At 40.6% G+C, this 27,667-nt stretch overlaps 1 protein-coding gene across 1 annotated transcript in view; it reads left to right on the top strand.

The window, feature by feature from the left end:
* GABRA1 (gamma-aminobutyric acid type A receptor alpha1 subunit) overlaps positions 1 to 27,667 on the top strand; it is a 142,024-nt gene that overhangs the window by 28,107 nt on the left and 86,250 nt on the right. Inside the window, exon 3 of the mRNA XM_018560516.1 lies at positions 25,300 to 25,409. Coding sequence (XP_018416018.1) covers positions 25,300 to 25,409 — 110 coding nt within the window. The remainder of the gene's footprint in view (positions 1 to 25,299; positions 25,410 to 27,667) is intronic.

Below are 27,667 nucleotides of genomic sequence, written 5' to 3'. Positions count from 1 at the left end.
TGGCTAGAATTGAGGGAAATATGCAGTACATTTGGATATGGGGTCCGATGTGACTTTCTCACTTTACTTCCACAGTGCAGTGTATGGTGCCGAAGCAACCAATGGACAGGCTTGAACACTGTCAGGTGGGAGTGGAGGGAAAGTCCTTAGCTTATTCACACGGCAAATAGAAGGGCAGTAAAAGTAAGGAAAATGTGAGCAAAGTACAGGTTCATTTAAAATTTTAAACTGTTCAGCTGTTCCAAAAAAATCTACTGAAATGTTTACATATTCATCCATGAACAAATCCAGAAACAAAACACAAGTCAAATACCAAGAAATGGCAACATTGTGTAAACTTCATATAACAACATTGTTCACACTTCAGTGGCTCTGTTTCTCTCTTTCTGTAAGGGCAGACTTGTGTTGTCAGAAAGTAGAAAAAATGCCAAACAACTTGTGAGCTAAGATCTATATCTTAAATTTACCAGACTCTTGGGATAAGGATCAGATGTGAGCTAATTATTGAACCAATGCAAGACCTACCTTTTCCCTAACACATTTCTACACATGGGAAAAGAGCATACATATCTTGAGTGTAAGGCTGGCCATACTTTGCTCTAATTATGTCAGATTCCAGCTAAATTGGCCAATATTCGAGCCAAGAAAACTGAGCCGAGCAGAAAGTTAGCGGTCAAACAGTAACTGAATAGATGTTTGTGCTGCGGTTGCCTGAACACAATAGCTGACAGTGGAGATTCCTCTGGCCATGCTATTTAGCTTGGATGGGGAAATAATTAATTTTCTAGCATGGGCTGAATGAGAGAAATATATATGTGTATTGCAAGCTTAACTGGAACATGCAGTAGAGATACTTAAAAGCCCCTTAAAAGAGTGCATGTTTAAAATGTAACCACTTCCAGTGGGGTCACGTAAATACACGTTATCCACTGGAAGTGGATATAGGGCACAGCGGAGCCTGCGACCAGCGGTAGGGGGGTGCACATACCAGTGGGCTTGACTGACGGTACATTTAAAAACGCCCGCTCAGATCCAGGAAGCTCCGTTGTAAAAAATTATTTAACAAAAAGATTTTGCTTTGTTTAATGTTCCCCATGGCAGTGTCCAGCTTCCCATATTTTTTTCCAATAGCTTGCTTATTAGCATTGAAAATAGACAAAATATATTATTATTATTATTTACCATTATTATAAAATATTTTATTAAGATTTGCCCTATAGATTTCAATGGGGTTTGCTGCTAAGGTGGGGTTTCATGAATTCCAAGTGGGATTCAATGATCATGTACAAATCAAACCTGGGAATATTTTCTCATCTTTAATGGTTATGAATAAGAGTCACTGTGTTAATATTGGTATTTTTTTTCTACCTTTGTACAACACTTTGAAATGCATGTGGAGTATTGTAAATGAATAACAATAAATAATAGAGCTATTTTCTTACAAAACCACCAAGATATTGTCAACCATCACTACATTTGGTAATGTAAGTGATACTGCTATTCTTTTTGCACTATTAGAGCAGTAAGACTTCAAAAGAAATGTATTTTGAAGAAAAGATAACAACCACATAATTAAGTTCCTCACCACAGTACTACGCTTAAAGCTCTGATGAAAGGTAAACAGACCTAAAATATGTTTTATGATGATTTTTCTCTTTAAAGCCTTGTCATTTCCTTTTCTAGACTATTTTTTTATTTTTAGAAAGTCTTTGGTAAAACCTAGAGATATTTTTCGAGAGTAATGTTTCAGATATTTTAATACATATTGTGACAGACAGATGGACTGTCCCTGTGTAAAGATGCAGACAATGCCAGTTTCAGCAGAGAGAGGGTCCTGGAAAAGGTGTTGAACTGATTGTAGTTAGACAACAACAGATAGTATTTTGTAGTGAGACTGGGCTTCTGTGAGCAACATGAAGCCCGACAAGTGGGGAATGACACCAGTAGAATGTTGTTCGATTTTTTTTTGCTGCATACATTTGATCTTCTAGTAGTTAATGGGGTTAAGTGGATGCTTTTTTTTACCATACACCAAAAGGAGCAGGATGGAATGAACATTGACTGTGGATTTTGTTCCAAAAACTTTAATTTGAAAATCAAATGTTAAGACCAAATGTCTTTGATTGCATTATCAAATGTTCTGCCAAGATTTTTCATATGCATGTTTGTACAAAAATCTACTAGTGTATGGTCAGCTTTAGTCTCCCAAACTGTGAATAAATAACAACAAAACACCTTATTTCTTGTCAGGTTTGCCCCACAAATTCTCACTCAACTACCAGGATGCCAAGCCATGCTCCTTGTACTGCTCTCTCAGCTGTAGTTCACATGACCTAGTTCCCACAGTAGATATGTACTCTGATGAAAATTTGCGTCTCTTTGCTCAATACAAAAAGCACATTGTTATAAAATTTACTCAAGATCAGACAAAGGTTCTGGCTTTTATATGTGGTGTAGTGTCACAGCGCAAGAGGTTGAGTCCCTAGTATAATTTTTTTAGGCTGCTGAGAAAAGACACCATCTACTTTAACCACTTCAAGACCAGGTGTTTAGACCCCCTTCCTGGCCAGGCCATTTTTCAGTATTCGGCGCTGCCATTCTTTGACTGACGTTTATTCCGTCATGCAACGCTGTACTGAAATGAATTTTACACCATTTTTTGGGGACAGATAGAGCTTTCTTTTGGTGGTATTTAATCACCACTGGGGGGTTTTATTTTTTATTATAATTAGGAAAAATTACTGAAACATTTTGGAAAAAAAAAACGTTTTTTTTAACATTATGTTAGGAAACATTTATTATTACCCAGTTTTTTGGTCAAATATAAAAGATCGGGTTAAATAGACACCAAACATGTCAAGCTTTAAAATTGCGCGCACCCGCGACATCGCAGAAAACGACCGCAACCAAAATTAGCCATAGGCGACGCTTTCAACGTTTTTACCGCTCATCAGTTTAGTGTTATCAGTGATTGATGGCCCTAGACTTATTGCTCTCACTGCGACGTTCGCGGCGATATGTAACATGTGCGGCGTAATGGGCGCAATCGTCTTTTTTGCACGTATGCGCCCCCGACGCATGTATGCATGCGTGGATGTATGGGTGGGGACTTTAAAAAAAAAATGTAAATTCTTTTTTATGTGTAACTTAAAATTTTTGGGGGGGACTTTAATTTTTTTTTCCTTTTTTTTTCCACTAAACTTTATTGCTATCACATACGAGGGCTAATACACCCCCCCTATGTGATAGTGGGAGCTCATGTACCGAGCTCTCTCTGATCCCCTGTGACACTGGCGACCTGCTGATCCCGGGCTCGCACCGGGAACAGCGGAGCCCGGGATCAGCGGGACAATCGCGGGGGGGACAGCAGAGGGAGGGGGGGCCGCACCGATCGTCGCTAAATACAAGCGCCGACTTTACAGCCGGCGGATCGCATGTATATTAACGGGCATCGCTGCCCGTTTTTAAATTGCGGCCATTTCCCGCTCGCGCGCCCAGCAGCGCGCAAGGGGCGTGTCTGAGCGGACGTCTAAAGACGCCCGCTCAGATCTAGAGAGCTCCTGGCCGGCCGGCCCGGAGGCAGTTAAATCCTTCACCCTTCTACCAATGCTTTCAGTCCTTGGGGTTCTTCATCTGGAGAGAGGGTGCTATCTCTACTAGAGCTGCAACAATTATTCGATTAAGTCGATTAAAATCGATGATGGAAAACGTTGTCGACAGAGATCTGCTTCATCAGCTTCTTCTTTCTGGCTAAAGCAGCCAGAGGAATAACAGCTGAATGCGGAAGTAATGTGTTACGCATCACTTCCGCATTCAGACGTCAGGGGGAGGTCAGCAAGGAGAAAGATGCTGATCTCCCTCCCATCATCTTCCTGACACCCTCCCAAGCCGGTGCCAGGCCGCAGCTGGGGCAGTGGATCCCGGGATTGAAGGTAAGGGTGCAGGAGGGAGGGGCAGCGGCGGGACAGCAACACTGGGGGGCGCTCAGACAGCACATACAAGCGATTGGACGGCTATAGAGCCGCCGATCACTTGTATGTGAAACAGTCGGTAACGGCTGTTTTCAATGGATGGTGTTTTTCTGTCGGAGAGTGCACGCTAGGAGGCGTGCGCAAGCAGAAAAAAATGCCGTCTTTAGGAGTTTGCCGTCCGTCCGTTTTTTTGCAACGGGCGGACGGTAAGCAGTTAAAGGCCATTTCCACCTTTGGAAGTGATTAGCATTTATTGTGATGATGTAGAGGTGCAGTGATGATGTATACATGTGCACATTTTCATGACTCACATTACAGGCTTTCTTCTTAATTTTATGAAGGTAATTTTCTCCAAAAGAAAAAGAAACAGCTGCCCCCCTCCCTGTTACCCTGTAACAAAATCACTATACACCAGCTCTGCCTTTACACACAATACACTGTCCAAGGAAAGGTGGTTGGTGATATACACACATTGCTTGCACAGTAGCCATTTCCATGAGGATATGAAGAGGAAAGCTAACAAAAAATGTAAGTTTCTGTTTTTATATACATCAACTGCATATGACTGCTTCATGTACACTCACTGTACATTGCTGGCATATGTTAGAAATACCTCTGCAAAGGTGGAAATGGGCTTTAAGCTTCACTATTAACCCCCTTCTGTACCTTACGACCTTACTGGTCAATAGGAAATGGTAAGGGGATGGGGCCAGGTTCTCATCCCAAAGTACTTATACTGAAATAGACTTGATGTGCAAGCACTTGGAATGACCTGTTATGCACTTATCAACACTGCACTTATCAACACTGGGTTAGGTAAATAGTTCCCACTACAGATTTGCTTTATGCCGTTTCTTGCAAACCATGTATTCAACAACTTAATTTGTGTCTCATATTACAACATATCCCACACAGTAAGTGCTTGTACCATGCGTTATATGAAACATTCCTGGGATAATGTGCATAAGACAGCAGTACATTTTGCAGAAGAAACTTCTCTAGGAAATAATGGTGTATAACACACTCCACTGGGTCTGAAATTTGTCTCGAGATCAGAATGAAGAGAAGGAGGTCACCAAATCCATGTGGAGTTTTGACAACTAATTACTATCTAAAAGAAGAATGTCAGTTTCATAATCAGCACGCCCTGCATGAAGCAGCAAGGGCACAATATTATTACTGTATTTGTAGTTATTTGTATTCTGCACCAGTTTGCCGTGTTCTAGATTGCAATGCCAACTTCAATATATAAACACAGAAATCTGGGATGAAAAACAGTCTGTGAAATGTCCACATTACTATGTCAACTGCCAGAGCTGCCCAAATGTCCTTGCAGTTGAATAATCATTTTGGAACCATTGGCAAATATGTGTGAAACATCACAGTGACTCAATTTCATGCTGAGTCCATGCTCCCTGTGTAATAAAATATTGACACATTTCCCATGTTTTAAATTAGCCATAATATACAGTATATAAATGTAATGTTATATAAAACATACTTTTTTTTTTTTAAATGTTATCATTTTAGTAGGAATAAGGTGATACACCTACCTTATTCCTCACTCCGTTGGCATAGGGCATACTCTTCCTCTGTCTGATATTCCGGGCTGTTGACATTTTTCTACATTGTATGAGTTCAGGTCAAAGAGCTGCAATCAAAGCACTGCACAAAGAGGTGGAATAAGGTAAGAATATAAACGTATTCATTATCCCCAATGCAGAATGAGAAGTTAATACCTGCAGTGGGGAAGTAGACTGACCGCAAGTATAAATAGTTTTTTTCCCCTGGAACTCAGCATTAACTTTTTTTGTTTTGTTTTAGTATCTAATTTTAAATAAGTATCATATGCTTTATATGTTAAAGGTCCAGTCCATTCAAATTGATATTTCATCTTTGGTAGATCCTGAATAGCTAAACCATTTCCTTATATCTCTGGAAATTGAGATTTCTGTTCTTGAGTACCGGGGTCTGCAAGTACTGTGGCCATTATGAGGGGCTTATATTCTCCTTGCTAGGTTTTGAATGTGTTATTAATTATGTTGCACACCTCAGGGGGGGCTAAAAAGTACAATGTGGGCAAGAATACCCCACACTCCCAGATGGGCAAGAACAACATTTGAAGGAGCTTTTGCTTTTTTTATAGTGATGCACCAATTCTGATACTATCGGTATCTGTGCTGATTCTAGGCATTTTCATGAGTACTTGTACTCATGAAAATGCCCAGTACTAAACACAGATATCTGCCCTGTAGATTTCTTAATTGATTCTGATGCAGTAAAGTCCCCTTGCTTGCTGCACCCTTGCGGCACCCTTCTGGGACCTTGTGGTGCCTGTATACAGTGCCGACCCACACATCTTCCACCTCCTGAGACAAACTGACTGTGGGACCAGCCAGGAGAGGCACCATGCAGCCACCTCCAAGGAAGGTAAAACCCGGGGGTGGGGGGCAAAGATGGCTGTGCCACAGATTAGGGGGTACGTTATCTGACTGCAGAGCATTCCTCCTCATCCCAGCCATTGTACATTATCTTATTGTCCAAAAAAGTCAGCTCTTGGCAGACTTTTCTCACTCCCCAGGGGACCAGAACAACAGTTCAATAATGTTACACCGAAGTAGCAGCTGTTCAAACTCAGGTGGGGATACCTCAGAGGACATGCAAAAGGAAGGGAACAAAAATAGCACCCTCTATCTGTGTAGTAACGTTTATTGGATAGATAATAAACAAGAGTGATACTCACAAAAGTCTGTCTATGTACAGCATAAGAAAACATGCATTCATCAGGGACTGTTTGCCATAGAACCGACTTGACTTCAGAGCAACACAGAGAGCAATGGATGTGGTTGGTTAACATGTTTCAATGGCTAAACCACCTTCTTCAGAACCAAATACATAACTGACTGATCCATGATTTGACCACTATATATATCTATATATAGGCATAGATCTATATATAGATCTATGTCTATATATAGATCTATATATCTATACATAGATCTATATATCTATACATAGATCTATCTATATATATATATATATATCTTTCACTACTCTTGTCCACAACCTAATAGCATGTGTAGTGCCCCTCAGTGGGAGTGAAGGATGGCTGCTGACTGTCCAATTAAATGTAAGTCAATACGCTCCCAATTGTTTACCTTATAAAACGATACGATGCCAGAATGCCAGATGCCCGAAGTCATCACACAAAAGACGCCGCCGGGGACACCACTGGTCTCCGCTCTAGATGGTTTAACCTTTTGGACTGCATTAACCTTGTCACATCCATTGTTTTCTGTGATGCCCTGAAGTCGGGTCGGTTCTATAGCAAATGGTCCCTGATGAATGCATGTTTTCTTATGCTGTACATAGACAGACTTTGGTGAGTCTCACTCTTTACTTGTTTATCAGCTATCAAATACACGGTACTACATGAAGAGAGGGCGCTGATTTTGTTCCTTTCTTTTTGCATGGTAAATCATCTGACTGCAGAGCATTCCTCCTCATCCCAGCCATGGTACATTATCTGACTGCAGAGCATTCCTCCTCATTCCAGCCACGGTAACTTATCGACTGCAGAGCATTCCTCCTCATCCCAGCAATGGTACCTTATCTGACTGCAGCGCATTCGACCTCATCCCAGCCATGGTAGGTTATCTGACTGCAGAGCATTCCTCTTCATTCCCAGTCATGGTACATGTTAATAGACTGCAGAGCATTCTTCCTCATCCTAGCCATGGTACGTTATCTGACTGCAGAGCATTCCCTCTCATCCCAGCCATAGTACATGTTATCTGACTGCAGAGCAATCCTCCTTATCCCAGCCATGGTACCATATTATCTGACTGCAAAGCATTCCTCCTTAACTCAGCCACGGGACAATGTCATCTGAGGGCAGAGCATTTCTCCTCATCCCAGCCACAGTACCATGTTATCTGACTGCGGAGCATTCCTCCTCATTACAGCCATGGCACAATGTTATTCTGCGGTGCCGTATAATTTATTGCTGGGATTTGTAGTCCTCTATAGCTGGTGGTATTCAGCATTGCTATATAATGTATTAATGAGATTTGTAGTCCTACTACAGCTTGGAGTCAGTGGCAGAACTACCAGGGTAGCAGTGGTTGTGGTTGGAACAATTGGTTCTAACCAAGGTGGTTAAGTACTAAGTGCAGCTATAAAACAAGGGTCGGAGAGTTAAATGGTAGTATCAAAAAGTTTTATGGTATATCCAATAAATTATATGAACTGCCTGGCTTTACTCAAAAAGTAATGTTCCTTGATGTTAAGGCCAATTATTGGGTGTTCATGTCCTGGAGTAAGGGAGATGTGTATATATGATGTTATCTTGATTGTAGGAATTCAAGTAGGATATAGGTAAGTATATGGTATGTGATATATGACCCGGTGAGTATATATATATATTTTGGTTGCCGCTGTGTTATGATCACACTAGGGGATTATACCTCCAATCTGTGTGTGACATGCTTCAACTCGAGTAACATCTACTCACGGTTCCTTGGTACTCCAACCGGTCAATCTGAAACATTAGGCTGTTGTCCACTTGAATTTTTAGCTGATATTTTTCTTCATTATAGCCCAGTGTCAGGCTTATCAAGTGATCCTCGAGATTAAATCCTCCTGTATAGACCACGATTTTGGATAATCCCTGTGTTTGTTTCCAAGGGTGTTTCTCGATCAATTGCAAACAACCCTTTTTTCCTCCTGTAGTTTTGTTTGTCCACGCCAACCGGTCAGGTGTCCGACATGCAGTTAGTCAAGCTAGCATCCCGTAACTGGATGATGCGTTTCGCCCCTCCTACGTTCTTGGGGCTTAGTCAGTGAGAGAAAATCAGGTCACATCTGACCAATCAAGGGTGTGGAACTCTGGATACACCTTTCCCTTCTTCCTAGCAGTGGTTGTGACCTGGCCCTGGTGCTCCTCCACTATCCTAAAATTGTTAGTCTGTATTTTTTAGAAAAACTGTCACATGACACAAAAAAAAATGGTATCCTTAATTGGTATCAGTGAGTACTTGAGGAAAGTACCAGTACTCGTACTCGGTCTGGAAAAAATGGTATTGATGCTTCCCTATTTTTGTAATATCCAAGTTATATAAGAAGCCAGCAACTGACAGGGTCCACCAGACCACACCTACTATATAACTAAAATATTACTTTATGGTAGGTCATTTGAAGGATAAGCACTAACTACTTTTATACTAAAATTGCAACCAATCAGATTTCACTCAGTTGAAGTTACAACTATTCAAGAATAGCTGTGATTGGTTGAAGTGATATTATAGTAGTAAATTTTTAAGCTATTTCAAATCCTGTAAAGATCTCCTACAATGGTAGTTTAGTTTCCTGAAGAATCAGCTGGTCCCCTGAACAATGGTCCTCATATCCTGTTTTAGGGTGGCTCCTTTCCCTTGAAGGGCCCTATTGAGTCACCCTTGTGTGTGCTAATAAGTTGTTTACATCTACACAAACACACAGATACAATAAGGGAAGCCACTTTTCTCCCCTACGCTCCATTGTCCTTCTTACTCGCTCCTTCCTTCTCCAAGTTAGTCGATGGAGAACTGGCAGAGACTGTGCTATCACTTGTGATCTTGTATTGGACAGAAAATTCAGGGAAGTGGTTGAGAGAGTTTGAGCCAGCTGTTTAGAAACATGATAACAGTAATTGTTTAGGCACAAAAGTATAGAAATGCTGTGAAGGGCAATGTATATTTGTTTGATCTGGATTTATTATTGAAAAAAAGATTAAGAGTTTAATTTTATTTTAATGCATTTAAAGTAGATAAATCCAGTCATTAAATCTCATAAAAGCTTCATCATGCTAAAGTAATACGAAAAGTTGATTTTGATAACCAGCTTTCATCAGAAGAATAGCTGGTGATCCTACCATGAAGGCATTTGTTCTGGCATCTCCTGTGACATCTTTCTCTCAGTTGTGATCCTGTGTTGTCAACGTGTCACATGCATCCCTTCTGAAAACTACTGGTGGCCATTCTGACCACATTACACGGACATGGTTCACAAAACCCATGAATGTGGATATGAAGTGGCTTATAAAAGCTGAAGAATATTTGCAGCACTAAAATGCAAAAAGGATTAAAAAAAGATGTAACCAGTATTTTTTGAGAGAAGAAATCAATGCAATTGTTTAAGATACAGAGCGCTTTAGCATAATAAATGTCCTTTAGTTCTACTTTAAAGGGATTTAGTGCTGTTGTCTAGTATAAAAATGCTAGCTTGACTGATGCTGGATACGAGATTGTGGGGCCCCCTTGTGCTCCGCCCATATACAAGCCACACCCGTCCACAAGCGCCGCCCAGATATATATTCATGTTTTACAGTAATTATTTCTCCACCCTATGTTTAAAATATCAGGCCTATATAAAAGGCGAATTGGTAGGATAATATCACAATCTAGAACAATAAAAGCGATTTGGAAAATGAGAAATGGCAGAATTTTTTTGCTTTGGCTAATTTGACCTAAATTCTTCAATCCCGCCAATTATCCTGGGTGAATTTCAGGAGAATTAGTAGGAAAGTGACAGGGTATCAGAATAATCTAGGACTGGAGCAGGGGTTTTGGCGCATACCGCACGAACTGTATGCAAACATCCATCTCCACCCCACTCCAGTGTGAGTTTAGCTCCCCGAATGATCAGTCTGCCTGAAAAGGTTAGTCAGCCCATGACCAGCATCAATGCATGGCAGGCCGCAGACCAGAACCAATGCACGGCAGTCTTCAGATCAGAACCAATGCACGGCAGACTTCAGATCAGAACCAATGCACTCAGGCCCGGCGCTACGGCAAGGCAAGGCAAGCGGCCACCTGAGGGCGCTGCAGGGTGAGGGTACTTGTACTTGTCAAAATGCCCCGACACACGCGGCACCTCTGGCAGTCGCCAGCCAGCTAAATTAGGACCCCACCTGGAGCTCCTCCCACCGGACCAGCGCTGACTCGCCGCTGCTCTCGCGCACCGAAGGTAATTGAAGAAAAAAAAAACATGCTGATAGGGAGCAGGCCCAGCGCTACAGGGGGTCGGGGAGGGGGTTTGGAGGGAGGGGGAGGGAGGACACCGGCCCTGAATGCACTGCAGATCTCAGACCAGCACCAATTCCAATGTAAATAATGCAGCACTCAGTAGTAGACAACACAGAACTCTAATAAATAAGTCAAGGCGAGTGAGTGGGGGGCAGGCCAGCGGGGGTCGTGATGGGTCCCTTCCTGGCTGTGGGCCCTCAGGCAGTGCCCAAATGGTCAGTCCACCTCTGGTGGTTCTCAATACTCCATAGAACAGGAACAAGAAATCATCAAATGATGCTGACATATTTCAACCTGAAAGAGGACCAATGACCAGCAAAGGATGTGGAGAGGCGGAGTAGTACTTTTTTGAACTGGAAGGGAAGCAAAGAACTTGGGATGGGGGTTAGGCTCAGAAGGTAGAGTTGGGTTTTAACACTTAACTTCTAAAACTACAGCTGTTGGGTATCCTGCAGTATGTAACTACTACATGTTAGCATTAGCAGTGTTGAGGAAAACCATCAACATCATAATAGTAATAATATTAAGGTACCTTTCAATGGGATGCTGAGGTCCTGCTTTGCACTGTGGGATGTGTCATGGGGGAGGCAGAAGCATCAATCATTTTGCGTACTACTGTGCTCCTGTGTTCCAGGGGCTCTTGGCACTTACAAAAATTAGAGGTTTGTTTCTACAAGTGGCCTATTATAACAAAGGAACCATAGTACCTACCGTTCCACCATTTTTTTTAAATTAATTTTTTATCCGATTAACCGATTAATCAAACCTAATAATCGGCTAACTAATCGATTTTGAAAAACATAGTTAGCTGCAGCTCTACTTTCCAGGGCTGTGCGCAGTCTTACCAGGGCTGCATACCGTCTCACCAGGGCTGCGTACAATCTCACAAGTGGTGTGTGCAGTCTCACCAGAGCTATATGCAGTATCACCACTGCTGTACACTGTCTCACTAGAGCTATGCGCGGTCTCACCAAAGCTGTGTGCGGTCTCAGCACAGTGCTATGTGCAGTCTCACCAAAGCTGTGTGCGGTCTCAGCACAGTGCTATGTGCAGTCTCACCAAAGCTGTGTGCGGTCTCAGCACAGTGATATGTGCGGTCTCACCAAAGCTGTGTGCGGTCTCAGCACAGTGCTATGTGCGGTCTCACCAGAGCTGTGCGCGGTCTCACCAGTGCTCTGCTCGGTCTCACCAGTGCTCTGCTCGGTCTCGGCAGTGCTCTGCACGGTCTCACCAGTGCTCTGCGCGGTCTCACCAGTGCTCTGCGCGGTCACACCAGTGTTGTGCGTCTTATCAGGGCTGTGCAGGAGGGTGCGGGTGGTGGGAAGGAGGAGATATGCGGATGCGCTGTAAACAGACAAGCGCCACGAGATTCCAGCAAGTGAGGGACCTTACGCCAGCTGAATAGGTTTACATTTTTTTTTTTAAATTAAAAAGTTAAGTGTCAGTATTGGCGCTTAGTATTAGGGCATCTTCACAAGTATGCATGCTCGTGAAAATGCCCAGTATCAGCACCAATACCGATGCTGCTATCGGTGCATCACTATAAAAAAAAGATCATGCAATAATCTGTAATAACATGCTAAAAAAAGAAAGAAACCCCCCCCCCCCCCATAAAAGACCCACATGTGCTCAAATATAAACATACCTGGTTGCTGTGTTTCAGACATATGTGAATGAATGGAGGGAGGAGGGGAGGAAGCTGCCCACGCTGTCAGTAGTGGAGGTGTCACCTGTTCCCAAGAGTGGCGTGGGAGGAGCAGTCCAGCGAGGCTCTGTCTGACTTCAAAGCAGGGGATCAGAGCCTGTACTGTTTGCTTAGACTGGCCGCCCACCCATCCACGTCATCAGTTGCTAAGCAGTGGGCGGGTAAACAACTGTCCCGATCGCCAATCTCCACTGGCTGTCTTTCTGCAAGAAACACCAGGGGGGGACGGTGGAGACGAGGGAAACCAAGAGGATGAGGGGGGAATGTGATTATGGCAGCAGCCTGCATCTAAGTAGGATTAGGAAGCAAGAAGACGGGCCCCTTTAGGGCCGCGGGCCCTCGGGCAGCGTCCGAACGCCCTAATGGTCAGTCCGCCCCTGGATAAGACATATGGAGGAACTATGTGCAAGGGACGCAGACAGGAAAGTTAATTATGATATGGTGTGGGAAAAGTGGCAAGTATATAGACAGTCACAGGAATATAAGAAATTAATAAAGAAGGACAGTAACATAGAAATAAATTAGAAGTTAAAAAATGGGACATAGACAAATATCTGAGATACTTTAATAATGTATTTCGTTTTTGTATTTTATTTTTTTTCTCGGTCATATTGCATTAGACATTAGAAAGGAAGAGGAATATCCTTATCTGAGATGGAGGGAAAGGTTAACGGAGGGTTAGGGGTTATAATGTGAGAGCAAAAGGTTAGCACTACACAGGGGTAGTTATTTGATGCATTTAGAGGTTTGTAAGGTTTCCGTAAGTAAGGTTAACGGAAAATCACAAATAGAGGAGGGGATAGGAATAAAGGGGTTCCACCATATAATTTGATGTTTGCATATATAGATTTGCAGCACGGAATTGTATAACACAACTAAACGTATGAACAGGGTAGGAAAGGGTTTGCATCACAAACAAGTAGAAGTTATTGTATATGGACTTGTAGTATGGGATCACACACAAGATAACACACGACTAGAGTGAAAAATAGATGTATAGATGGGTAGAGATAATAATAAGGAATATCACGGAAGATGTAAATTATAACACACATAAGGTGGTTCCCCGTCTCAGACGACGATATGAGATAGGGATAGAAGGTGAGAAAGAGAATAGAGGAGGGAATGTTGAGTTAGGAGTGAGGAGGGATTGTAATAGGATTGATCTGGCAATGAATGATAGTGAAGCCATGTTTTAGATGTCTGTTAATTAGAACATGTTTTCTTTTTTTTCTTATGACATGCAATAACAAAGAGTTGTCTAAAGTTTTATGAAATCGGAAATGAAATTGTGTTGATATGAAATAATAATAACAATAAAAATATATTAAATGAAAAAAAAGATAAATTGGACTAGGTAATATTTTGTTACCTAGGTCAGAGATGGCTAGCTTTTTTGAGCCCGAGTGCCCAAACTGCGATGCAAAATCAATTTATTTATCTCAAAGTGCCAACACTGAAAATAAGTTTGGTATTGTGTTTTAGTTTGGGCCCTGGGGTTTAAAAAATGTTGAGCATCATTGCCTGAGGCAAAATAGGGAAATACACATACACAAATATTTTATTTTTTCTTTCATTATTATTTTTTTACTTTATCACTTTTTTAGTTGTTATTTAACTTTTTTGCTTTTTAAAATTTGTATTTCTCTTTTTTTTTATACTTTATTTTTTATTGATTTTATATTTTTTTTGCTTTTTTATCAGTGTTTTAATTTTTATTTATTTTCATTATTTCTTTACTTGTTTTTTATTTTTTATTGATTTTATTATTTACTTTTTATACATTTTTATTTTATTTTGTTATTTTTAACTTTTTTTTTCACTTAACTTTATTGCTATCACACAGAGGTTAACAAGCCCTTTCTATTTATTGGACCTGTCACCTCCAATACAGGAGTTTTAGCACCGCACTGTGCTGGCTCTCCAGTGACAGCTGACACAGGAAGCCTGCAAGTGCAGCGTTCCTTTCTCAGTGTTCACACATAGCAGACCATTTTGCTCCACTAAATTTGTGAGTTGGAAACACAAGCAGATGTCGACTAGTCATGTCAACCATGTCGACTGGTCATTTATGAAAGCCACGCTCCATCATCTGGGCTTGGGTGTGAACATGAGGAAGTGGTTTGATGCAAGGGTGAAGGTGACTGATTCCTTTTTGGATTACTTTTCCCTGAAAAATGGGACCAGACAGGGGTGCCCCCTTTCACCCTTAATTTTCATATTGACACTGGAATTCTTTTTGTTCGGAGTCCGTGGTGCCAACCCTAACATTTCAGGTTTCTTAGAGGGTCCAGGAACAGAAAATTATGAGTTATGCTAAGGGGATTTACTCTCTCTGCTGCCCCAAGGCCAGGTTCCTCAATGCGCCTCCCCGCCATCTCAGCCTTGTGGATGCTTCTACACTGTATGGTTACAGAATGCTTGTTAAAATATATTTAAGGTAAGGAGGAGTAGTCCAATATTTGAGCAGTTTTTGTGTAGGATGATGAATGCAGTATTAGAGTAATTCAGCTTGTTTCAGTTTCCTTAAAGCTTGCTCTCTGCAAATAAATTATTTAATTTAATATAATTTATCAAGAGAGGAATATTTTCCTTTAAAAATATGTCTCGAAAAGAGAGCTAATTAAAAAAATGTAGACCTTATGTACTGCAGCCTGTAGGACAGAGATAATGGGCATAGAAAGAAGTAGAATCATAGAGTATGAAAATATTAGTCTTTGCTCATTAATTTAAGAAAATAGTAGAGACGATCAGGTCCTTAAGCAATGTTGAGAAGAGGAGACTTAACCTGTATCCAGTGCTCTTGAAGAGAGAATTTTGAGGACCAGGTGGGGGTAGCTAATCTAGGGCAAAAATGTGGGGCCATTAGTTCCCTGGTACCTGAGCTTGGTAAAATTCTAAAGTACTTTTAGGAAACTTAAGTATGGTGCAGAGGGGTATCTCACCTATATGGAGTGTTGTTCTCCTGTAGTGCATCTAGCAAGGGTCTAATGATTTTATATTTATATATTACCTATACTATACCTATATTCCATGGAAGGCATGTTCCTTTGTTTGTCATAGGTCAAATGGTGTATCTTCTCTTTTCCTATGTCCTCTATGCATTCTGTTCACAAGAATAGGGGTCATAATAGGTTTCAATAGGGTTCTATTATTGATTGTGAAACAATCTTCACCTTTGGTAGTTTCAGTCAAACCTTTTTTTTTAATTAATGTTTCTTTGATTGTTATTCTTTTTATTCACCTGTTTATAAAACACCTGTCCAATAAAAGGTCCTGTTGGCTTGACGATGTTTTAAAAAGCTGTGTCCTGAGCTTCCTTCCATGTGTTCTACTTCTCTCAGGCTTGAGGTCTCTGAATTAAATATACTCTACATTGTACTGTATGTAGAAGAGCATCTATATAATTTCTAATGGGGATTGTTTTAACATACTAACGTTGTTGGACTTTTTTTAGTGGGCTGACTGGATCATTCTCTAAGGTAAAGAGAGTGGGGCTTTAGCAAGAGTTGTGTGGAGCTGATGCTAGCTTGACAGGACTCTGTGCTTCAGTGTGGTGTGAAGCCTTTTTTACACCCCTGGAGATTTTGTAATCCAGGTAGTGAAAATTATTTTTCAATTGATATAAAAGGTTCTACCTCTTCCCCATGATGTTAGTGCTGTGCTCTTAAGATCTGAAGCTTCATTTTAAGTGAACATAGAGAGTTGTATGGTTTACATATCAATGCACTGTAAAATATTTTGAATACTGAGAGTGGAATTATTTTTCCTTCTATTTTGGTAACTGTAGAATAGATTAGAGAGTGATTCTATTGCAAGAATTAAACGTTATATTCATGTGTGTGATACTTTTCCAGGATACCAAGTCGGCTTGTAATTTACCCTATAGACCAAATTTATTTCTTTAAAGAGGGTATTAAAGAAACTTCTGAATTATTTAATTGTTGTTCTTGTAAAAATTAGTTTGGTAAGTTATTAGTAGTTGGGCACTCACAGGGGATTCAACTTGATATTTGAAACAAAGATTGAGCATTACTTTAGTAGTAGTTGTACATCTTTTTTAGGTCACCATGTATTTTCCTTATATAGATCTGTAATAACTATTGCAACAATTTGACAGTTTTTTGTTAGTAGAATTGTGTAAAGCCTGCAGAAGGAATCTAAGACCTGTTAATGTGTGTTATGTTGTGTGTTAATTGCTTTGTTCCAACGCATCAAAACACACAAAGTGTGTAAACCATTTTTATCAATGCCTCACATCACAATGTATGGTAAGGTATTAATATGCATTACGCTGCACCACAACGCAGGTGTGTTGGGAAGGTATATTTATCTTGCATGCATAATGGCATTAGTTGCTTTTCCATCTAACTGCCTATATTATATTTTACCTTTAAAGTGTAACAGTGGTCATGCTGTGGACATTCAAGTATTTAAATATGCTTAGCAAGTAAATTATATTTAAAACAAGCTTTAGCTGACCTCTGTAGCTGAAAGCATTGTGGATCAGTTTGTCAAGTACAGATTTGATGTACAGATATCTATGAGAAGGTTCTATTTAACCACCAAAACTGTTATTCTGCACTAAAACCTTTATTTTATCTCGTAATTCTCTTGTTTGCTACCTCAAAACGCCAGTATAAAGGCAAGGTTATGGTAAAAAAAAAAAAAATGTTTGGTTTAATCAATAGTTTTTGCCATTCAAACTCTAATTGGTCTGCATATCGAGGGGAGTGGCAGGGGTGTGTCTATTGCCTAATTACATTGTGGTAAAAGGTGTCCTTTTTCATCTCAGAAATTTGGGAGGTATGTAGTATATATAGCATGAATCTAAATACTACCCTCTCACTGTTTCCCTCTTTCATCTATCATTGCTTACCGCTTCAAAAAATGCTATTTAACTGCTCACACAATGGCTTTCAATTTCTTTTCGATCAAAGACCAGGGTCTAACAAACATGTAACAAGTAAAGTCAATGTGAACTCAGAAATCCTTATCAGCTTATTTTTTTGGCGTGATGACTCAAATAATTACTGTCCATTTACCCTATAGCTTGTGCTAAGGGCATGTTACCATGCATTTAGTGCATATTATCGCACAGAGCATGTAGCATGTGGTATAGTGCACTGGATGCATTGTTTTGCCATTCACCCCAACACCCGGCGGCTGTGCACTGCAGCACAGCACAACTCATGTTGGCACAATACTGTGCATGCACCTCGGTCAGGTTTTAGAGACAGGTGGGAGAAATCTGTGAAGATGGGAAGAGATAGCAGTAAAACCTGACAGGTTCTAACCCTTCCCTACTCCATCCAAAACTTAGAAAAACAGCTTTGACTTTAGATAATCTTAAACTATATAAATGTTGGGTATGATAAAAGTAACTGGTATCTTCTACTAAGAAAAAAAAATAATACTTGTATCACAGTTTGTCCTGCTTATCAAGTATTTTGAATTTGCCATTAAGCGGAGTAGTTAAATTTAAAAATTTTTTTAATGTTTTCAGTACTGCCATAGTTCAGAACAATGCGGCACAAAATCCATTATCCTTATTTTGACCTTAATTAGGAAAAAGAGCATTAAGAGGATAGTAAAGTACATTCAATGAAAAGATAAATGGCAGGATAGCTGTGAACTAAAGATATTTAAACTTTAGAAAATCTGTAACACTTTCACTTTATTTCTAGTTTTGAATTCTCATTAAGCTAAAAGCAGGATTATTTTTTAACTGTTAATCTAGACTGCTTTTTTAAGGTTTAAAGGAGAACTATGAGGTGAGTGCTTTTCACTCACCTCATAGTTCTAGCTGACATGTGACAATGAGACTGTCACAGGTCGGCTCAGTAGATCGGGAGGTGAGCGAACACATACCGGTGTTCGCTCACTTCTCGATCCTGTCACGGCTCTCTGCCGTGACAGGGGAGGGGCTGGATTTCCCCCTTGCCGCTCCGATCCGCCAGCGCTGACTGGCGGAACGGACGGGGGAGGGGGCGGGTACAGCTGGCTCTATAGCCGGCACAATTGTCGGGATCCGCTTCAGGTGCGGCGTCTCAGTATACCGCGAGCAGCAGCTCGTGGTATACTGAGCCATGTGTGACGTGAGGACGCTAGTTTGTGTCCTCCCGTTACCCTAAGGAGAACTATGGGGAAAAGCCTTAACCCCATAGTTCTCCTTTAAGTAATTTAGATATATGAAAGAAAACTGACCTGTGGAAAGAATACTCACAATTCCATTGTCATCACCATGAGAAACTCTCTTCTAATGAGAACTAGCAAGCTGCTTCTAGAAATTAGCTTTCTTAAAGGGTCCTAAAAAACTTATATTTCACACTTGGGTAGACTGAATCTAGACTGCTATTTTAAGGTTTAAGGAATTTAGATATATGAAAGAAAACTGACCCGTGGAAAGAATACTCACAATTCCATAGTCATCACAAGGCGAAACTCTCTTATAATGAGGATTAGCAAGCTGCGTCTAGAAATTAGTTCTCTTGAAGGGTCCTAAAAGAACTGATATTTCACACTTGGGTAGACTGCATCTATAACTTTATTCTTATCATTCTTGGAGACTCTAGCCGAACCCACTGTTAATTTTCCAAATCCAAATTTCTGTCCCTTTCTATAATGAAGTCTCACTTTAACTAAAGTGTTAGAAGAAGATCAAAGAAAACAAAAGTCTGATAGGATGTGTAATACCTACTCATATTAGGAGGACATGAGATTTTAAATGGTGAGACCCACCTCACCATGAGAATTCTTCAAAGCTATAAGTAGATATTAGGCAATTTAACTCTCCGAGATGGACCGAGATAATAATATCCTTTAAAGGACCTTTTAACCAAATTACCATACCAGTGAAGGTGAAGTCTTTCTGGCCAGCTCACTACATAGTTAGACACTAGAAGTGGTGGGGAATAACTGGAATGTGTACACTGTAATTTTCATGTTCATAGTCCTGTTAACTACCACATTGATGAGACCCCATTATTATGAAACAATATGTACGTTATACATTTTACCCGTCAAACTTTCTGCTTCCCAAGCTTTGTATTTTAAAGTACCTTTTTAAATATTGGGGTATATTTTGTTTGGTCAGTTTGAAGCTGACCTCTAGGTAGATATAAGTCACAAAATAATGTGACTCAATTTTCATTAATGCATAATCACGGTGGTACCTCGGTTAACAAACTTAAATCGTTCCACGATTCTGGTTGAAAACCGAATTGGCCACGAACCGAATCAAATTTCCCCATACAGTTCAATGTAAATAAGGTTAATTCATTCTGAACCATATGTTAATTTTTTTTTAACCACAAAACTATGAAACAAAGTACAGTACAGTATGAAGAGAGCGAACACTAACCTTTCTTGAGGCGACTTCAGGCGTGGAGGACAGGAAGGTGGGTAGGGAGGAGGTTATTGTTTGGAGGGAGAGTCCCCCTCCATAAGGACACCTTCATTACCGCTCTGTATGTTCTTGTCACCTTCATTACCGCTTTGCACTTTCTTTTTACCACCATGCTTGCTCGGCAATTTCTTTGGAGCCATGCTGGATTGAATAATACTGTAGAGTACTGTATGTGCTAAAAAGCACACAAAAAACCTTCACAGCAAGTGTGCACAGGTCTGCCTGCGACCGTGATCTCAACTAGAGGAAGCCACGACCACGTGTCAGAGCGGGGAAATGTTGCCTAACTTCCTGTTCGCAAACCTTAATTGTTCGCGAACAGAAGCGTTCGTGAACCCGAGGTATTACTGTAAATATATTTTTAAAATAAAAGCAGTGCAGGTACCTAAATGTATTCTGGTATCAGCCTCTTGTAGTGCCTTTTGAGCAAGGCTGAAGTGAGGGATAAGCAGCACAGGGAGCCAGTCAGTTTATGTTAGTCACAGGCTGGGGTGGGTTTAGGACAAACTGGGCTTTAGAGGAAGTGGGTTGAATGATGCTGACCATTGAACTGAGGACATCTAGCAACAAAACAAGAAATCGCTGGATTTAATATTGCAGAAACATATGTTTTTGTTAATTTGTCTTTTAGTAAGCCATTCATTTTTATGTTATTTTTGGCTTGAGTTCTGCTTTAAGGCTGGCTTTATCTGTGTGTGCACAATACCATGCATCAATGCACTTTGGGAAACACATTGAACATGTGTTTTAGGGGTGCTTCCATTAATTTTGAATGGTCCCCCCATCACACATCCACATAGTAAAAAAAATGCACCTGACACGGTAGCACAGCACAATGCATTCATCTGACAACACATGAGCTGTGTAGTGGTGCATTGAAAAAACATAGATCAGGTAAGTTTTTTGATTTTTGAACACTTAGTGAGGATATGAATAGGCACAACACACATTGATGAATCATGTGCATGCATGTGAATGGGTCCTTAGTGGTTTTATGTATTTCAAATGGATGCTGTATGTCAATAAATATTGTAAAGGTAATATATTTTTTAACAGATTATCATTGTTTGTTCATTTGCTATTTTTTTTAAATGCCAGTCTATTTTTTAACAGTATACATCTCAGATTATGCAATTGTATCATATTACCTAATAACATATTTATTGAGAATCTAGTTATCTCTTAAGCAGGTATTGACATATATTCTTTGCCAGTACATTGCTGTGTGTCATACTTTGACCATGCAGTCATTGAGGTTAAAGAAATACAAACTGCTCAACTTGGACTTATTCATGCCAGCGTTTATGCATTTAAAAGAGAACTATGGGGTTAAGGCTTTTCCCCATAGTTCACCTTAGGGTAACGGAAGGACACAAACTAGCGTCTTCCCGTCACCCTAAGCTCAGTATACCGCAAGCTAATGCTCGCGGTATACTGAGACGCTACAGTATACCACGAGCCACTGCTTGCGGTATACTGAGATGCCGCAGCTGAAGCGGATCCCGACAATTACAGGTGAAACTCGAATAATTAGAATATCGTGCAAAGTTAATTTATTTCACTAATGCAACTTAAAAGGTGAAACTAATATATGAGATAGACTCATTACATGCAAAGCAAGATAATTCAAGCCGTGATTTGTCATAATTGTGATGATTATGGCTTACAGCTCATGAAAACCCCAAGAACCCCAAATCCACAACCTCAAAAAAGTAGATTATTACATGCAATCAATAAAACAAGGATTGTACATAGAACAATATCGGACCTCTGAAAAGTACAAGCATGCATATGTACTCAGTACTTGGTTTGGGCCCCTTTTGCAGCACTTACTGCAATTACTTTTGCACGATATTCTAATTAATCGAGTTTCACCTGTATGTCTGGATCCGCCCAGCTGCGTGAGTGACAGCTGGCTCTGCCTACCTAGAGGCAGAGCCAGCTGTACCCGCCCCCTCCCTGTCCGTTCCGCCAGTCAGCGCTGGTGGATCGGAGCAGGGAGGGGGGAATCCAGCCACCTCCCGATCTACTGAGCCGACCTGTGACAGTCTCATTGTCACAGGTCGGCTAGAACTATGAGGTGAGTGAAAAGCTTCAACACACTCCTCTTTTGTGCCTGGCTCTCTCAGGCTCTCAAAACCTTCCAGCCCCCCAGGCTGTTCCTTGTCTGGTCTGGGCTCTTAATGAGGTTGCTCTCAGCCACCTGATCACTGGCAACACCTGACCTCAGGACTGGAGATTTCATCCTACCCAGAACTCTAAAAAATCTAAATCTAAATATCTCCAGAGATCCAGACCCTAGCTACAATCCAGGAAAACCGGAAGAAACCGAAAGGCCATCTTCTTCCCTGCAAAACAATTTACATTCTGGAACCTCTCAGCCCCTCTGGTTGAGAGTCCTGGCTGATTGTGTTGCCAGCATACTCTGTGGCATTGCCACACACTGCCACACTGGCCATACACCTATCGATTATCATTAGACTTTTTTTCGTGCCGTCATCGAACCCTCATTTGCTTTTCGATTGAATACCCCATCATGCACAGACCAATGTTGTTTTGATAATCGTTCGTTAGCAATACTAACTCACCAGATTTCGTTGATCGACAGAACAGATCTTCGTGTGCGCATGTGCAGTGTTCATGTTCCGAGTTTTTTTGTACAAATCCATTGATTTTTGTTCGATTTGAAAAAAAGTTTTCCAGCCTGACCAATCAAGGAAATTCTGCCAGGAGTACATCAACAAAAATCATTGGGTTCCCATCAACTGATCGATTATCGTCCATTAATGGACGATTTACGAATGATGATAGATGATTGGGCACCCAACTTCATTTTGGAAGTTCTATGTACACTTTCCAAAGTGAATATAATATAATATAAATAATGTTCTTTTTGAATACCCAGTCATGTACAGGAGAATTAAAAACGGATTTTTGTCTGTACGTGATTGGATCATTTCCTATGAACATAGTTTAACTTTATCAATTTTGTTCAATGTGAACAGTCTCTTTACTCAAGTAACTTGATCCCATTGTCTATGTCTTTAGAAAATATATTACACCCAATGTTTTGGAAGACAATTTCTGGCCTATGCAATTTCTGGCCTCTGTTCCAACCAGTGCAGTCCATTCCAGACCAAACCAGAAAAATACTGCTTATTCTATTTTGTCTGGTCTAGAATGCACTGGAACGAATCAAAACACATAAAAATGCATGCTACGCACTGAAACGCACCTGTAAGACCATTTTAAGCTACAAAAAAATTACAATTGCAGCAAAATCGCAGTAAAAATGCAGCAAAAACGCAATGCACTATGTTCAAGATCTGGTCTGGAAAATGGTGTGAACCCGGCCTTGTGGTCAAATAATTTATACTTGCATCAACAGCTAGATCAGCATTTCCAGTACAGGTTTGTTTGTAATGGATGCTTTTTTTAATAGAAATGATCTCTATGTTTGGGAGGATACTGTGACCTTTCCACTGAAATGTGGTATATAGAGTAGTGGTAGTAGTAGTTTTAGTAGTACATTTAGTACATTACTACAGTAGTAGTACATTTTACAGTACATTACTACAGTAGTAGTACATTTTACAGCAGATAGCCCTATTTGCTTCTGGGCCCCATAGCAGTTGCATGACCTGCTATGGCTATATTTACATCCTCAAAGCTCATCATAGACATTAGAGAGAAACAATGTAAATGCCTGTATTTATTTTAATCTAACTTTAATTTTATCATGCTCTTGTCATCCCCTGTGTAGCATTACTATGACTGGAAGGGGTAGGGGCAGCACTAGTGCACATACCCTTCTGATGAAAGAGAACATGCTGACAGGAGGAAAAAGGAGAGTGATGACTATATCAATCTATTGCTGATTCCTCACTGTCCAATCACAAGTGGAAGGCGATGTGGTGACCAGGCTGTACTGCATTAATGCAGCATTGAAAAATCAGGTCACTAGGTTGGCTACGTTATCTGGCTAAGCTGTGTAGCTCTCAGGGCTAGATTAGAGAAAAACAAATCCTTTGTCAGGTAAAACAGCAATATATGTTCTTGTGCATTTAGCGGTTTGCCTGACGTTCACCTTTAACTGCTGGTGTGGCTGTTTGCAGAATACCTTCAGTTCACAGCTAGCAGGTAGTTGGGTAAATAACTCCAATGCCCTTATCCTAGCAGAACCTGGTTCTTAGTTCAATATGCCTAGTAAAGTGTTTAAATCTAATCTATGGGATTGCGTACACCTTAGGAATGCATTGAGGCATTGCAATTGAAGAGGTTGTTTGTCCAGCACTGGTTCCTGCAGATTTGGCACATTTAGGTGCCAATTCCAACCATGAAGGGCTACATTTATTGTACTTGCTAAACTAGATTTGTATTGAGAATAGGGGAGTGTCAGGGTCACACTCTAGCTTCTACCAGAAGTCACTGCCATCCACTGCAAAGAAGTCTAGTGTGCTATCACTATATAGATTTTCAGGCATCCGAATTAACCATTTCCAATTTTCTTACTTGCCAATACATGCCAAAGGTGACAATGTCACCTGTTTATAGTGACCAACTACTCCTATTTGCAGAGACTGGTGTTCTTTATGGGTATGTTTTACAATTTGTAATGGTATTATCCATGTTTGACATAAAAAAGTTTGCATCTTAGGTTTCCTGGTCCTAAGCCAAAAAGTAAACTAAATGCTACAGCAAAGTTAACATCATTATGTGTAATTAATAAAATTACACCAATTTTATAATTTAATCTCTGATTTGCCTTTATTTAATAATCATAATATATTTGTATCAGAAGTAGTGCAGAAAAAGGAAACAGTGGTAACATTTGCATATCTTGCCAGATCTCCATCTGCACTGCTAAGCAAAAATATGCCTTATTTGTGACGTCAGTCACTTCCGTTCAGTGTGATCCTCAGTATTAAGGATTGAGTGATATGTTGATTAAAAATGGAAAAAGCTGAGTGAGTTAAGGAGACATCTTTAGTAGTAATTACTTTGGAATGACAATCTGGCTGAATAGAAGAGATTTTGTGTCTCTGAATCAGCATAAGCGAGCATAAGTAGATTTGAGAATTACTAATGGCCGGATTGTATTCAGCTCAATGCTTAATAATATATATTTTTTTCAATGTCCTGTAATTTCAGTTGTGGACAAAGCACAGAGGATGAGATTAGAGACAATACCACAGTGTTCACAAGGATCCTGGATCGTCTCCTAGATGGCTATGATAACCGCTTAAGACCGGGATTGGGAGGTTGGTAATTGTTTATAATTCTACAATTTTGCTTAATCACATAATATCTACAGAGTTGCTAGGGCACACATGACTGTACACGTGTTAAAAATTAATCACATAAGCACACACACACACATTCACAAATGTACTAGAATTTACACTTATTAAGCAGGGAAATATATGAAGTGCAGTAGACCATAGCAACCCATCAGGACTCATTTTTACTGTTCTTATTTAAAGTATACTTGCCATGAGAGAAATATTGATGGTATTTGTCTAAAAGGAAAGCTTGGCTGTGATTGTCTTCAGAGCAAGCATACAGCAAATAAAAGTCTGAAACAAGTTCGAATTATGTACTGTATGTCTGCACATGTTGAGGGTCAATGACCCAGAAAGAACTGAAGCCAAAGCAAGGAGATGATTGTTTTAATGCTAAACTACCAGATAACAACCAAAACCACCATTGAAATACATATATAGGAGCTGTTTTATCTGCCAAAATTATATTTATTTATATATTTTATTTGTATCTCAGTTAATCTAATCCTGAGCCATGGCAGACAGCAACCATAAGCTGGATTAACTAATGTTTATCTACTACTGTTAAGCCCCACGGCTAGATTGACTCCTTGCCCCCAGACTTTGATTGGACAGTGAAGTAACGGAAGCAGACTGCTGAGCTCCTTCCTCTGTCCTCTTCTTCTGACAGCTTGTTCTTTCTCAAAATATTTGCACGCAGCACACCTGTTGGGTTCCGTTTGCTTTTTCCTGGACTCCCTTCAATCCCTACAAAATGCATTCAATAATTGGTTGTAGTCAACTTAGACCCTTTTCTTTCAGGAAGCCTAAACTGAGCATTAAACTGAATCACTTACAGGGTTATTCACAAAAGGGTAAAGAGATGGAGAAGGCAGGAGAAGTGAACAATCTAGGACAAAATAGCTGATTTTGAAAAATTCTCCAATTCAGCTCACTTTCCAGGTAAGATATGTTGTCCTAGATTGTTCACTTCTCCTGCCTTCTCCAAACTCTTCACACTTTTGTGAATAACCCTGTTAAACTTGAAGGGGAACTAAATTGTGCTTTAGAAACAAATTAAAAACCTTTAGCCATAATATGCTAGTATGCACAGCATAATAACGTATCATGGCAGACTTACCTACCGAACAATTCCTTCCAACATCAATCACATTGTCCATCAATGTAGATTCTTATTAGTCATGACAACCTGCCGCCCAGCAATGTGCACCCATCCCACTCACATTGCAACATGACCAAAACCCAGGGTGTTGGTGTATGTTACCAAACCGGCCAGGGATCCTGGGTGATGTTGTTCACCAAATAAGGTTGTAGCCATGTTTGGTTTGTTTACAGACAGCAGCACATGTTAAACCTGAACCCAAAGCTTGGGCCTAATGACAGGGGCGGAAATCTGCGATGCCGATCTGCCCTGGAACAACTGAGAAAGTGTTGGAATGCTTCACCTATTGGCGGTCACACATTCCACCGCCAAAAAACTGGGCGGGATTGCGTTAAAACGTGTGACCACACCACCGGTCACACATTCTAACGTAATCACAAACTTTGATAGAACACTGCCATCAGGGGGGTATGGCCGGTACTCATGTGAGTGGTCTGGGCAGTCTGGGGGGCCTCTTACATGGGTATCAGCTGTACCAGAGGCGGCAAGGCAGAGGTCACAGTGGAGGAGGCCCCAGCAGCAGCAGGTAAGAAGATTTGGAAGGTGGTACAGGGAAAGGGACCCCGACGACCAGCCCACCTGGGACCCTGCAAAGCCAACCATAGAGAGTCTTAGGTGGGCTATGCAGGATCTACATTGTGCTCTGCAGGGTCTCAGGTAAGTCCAAAGTCCAGTGCTCTAATGCAGGCCGTGTCCTTTGCAGCATAGTTAGGGTTAGTGTGGCCTAAAAGTGCATGAAAAGTGTATAAAAGCTTTAGAAATGTATTGTATCCTAGCTATTATTTGTATAGAGCAGTGCTTGTCAACGTGCAAGGTATAGGGAGAGTCAGTTGTAACCTTTGATATCAACAAAAGGCCGCCCATAGTGTGCAATATATGTAATGCAAGAGAAGACTGTGAGGGACTACAGACCTACGAGAGGTAATGGTTGCAGACTGTGGACATGCTACATATTTGGTTGAAGGCTGGAGACATGTTGTTGATGGCATTGAGAGACTGGGAACAAGTTATTTCAAAATTTCAAAAGGCTAGTTGCCATGACCAGCACTGGTACATTTTAAAAAGGAGGTCATAT

This window comes from Nanorana parkeri, unplaced genomic scaffold (genome assembly GCF_000935625.1).
Source record: "Nanorana parkeri isolate BGI_ZX_2015 unplaced genomic scaffold, ASM93562v1 scaffold461, whole genome shotgun sequence".
Lineage (NCBI taxonomy): Eukaryota > Metazoa > Chordata > Amphibia > Anura > Dicroglossidae > Nanorana > Nanorana parkeri.
Note: the sequence above shows the minus strand (reverse complement) of the source record. Positions and strands in the feature narration are given on the sequence as shown.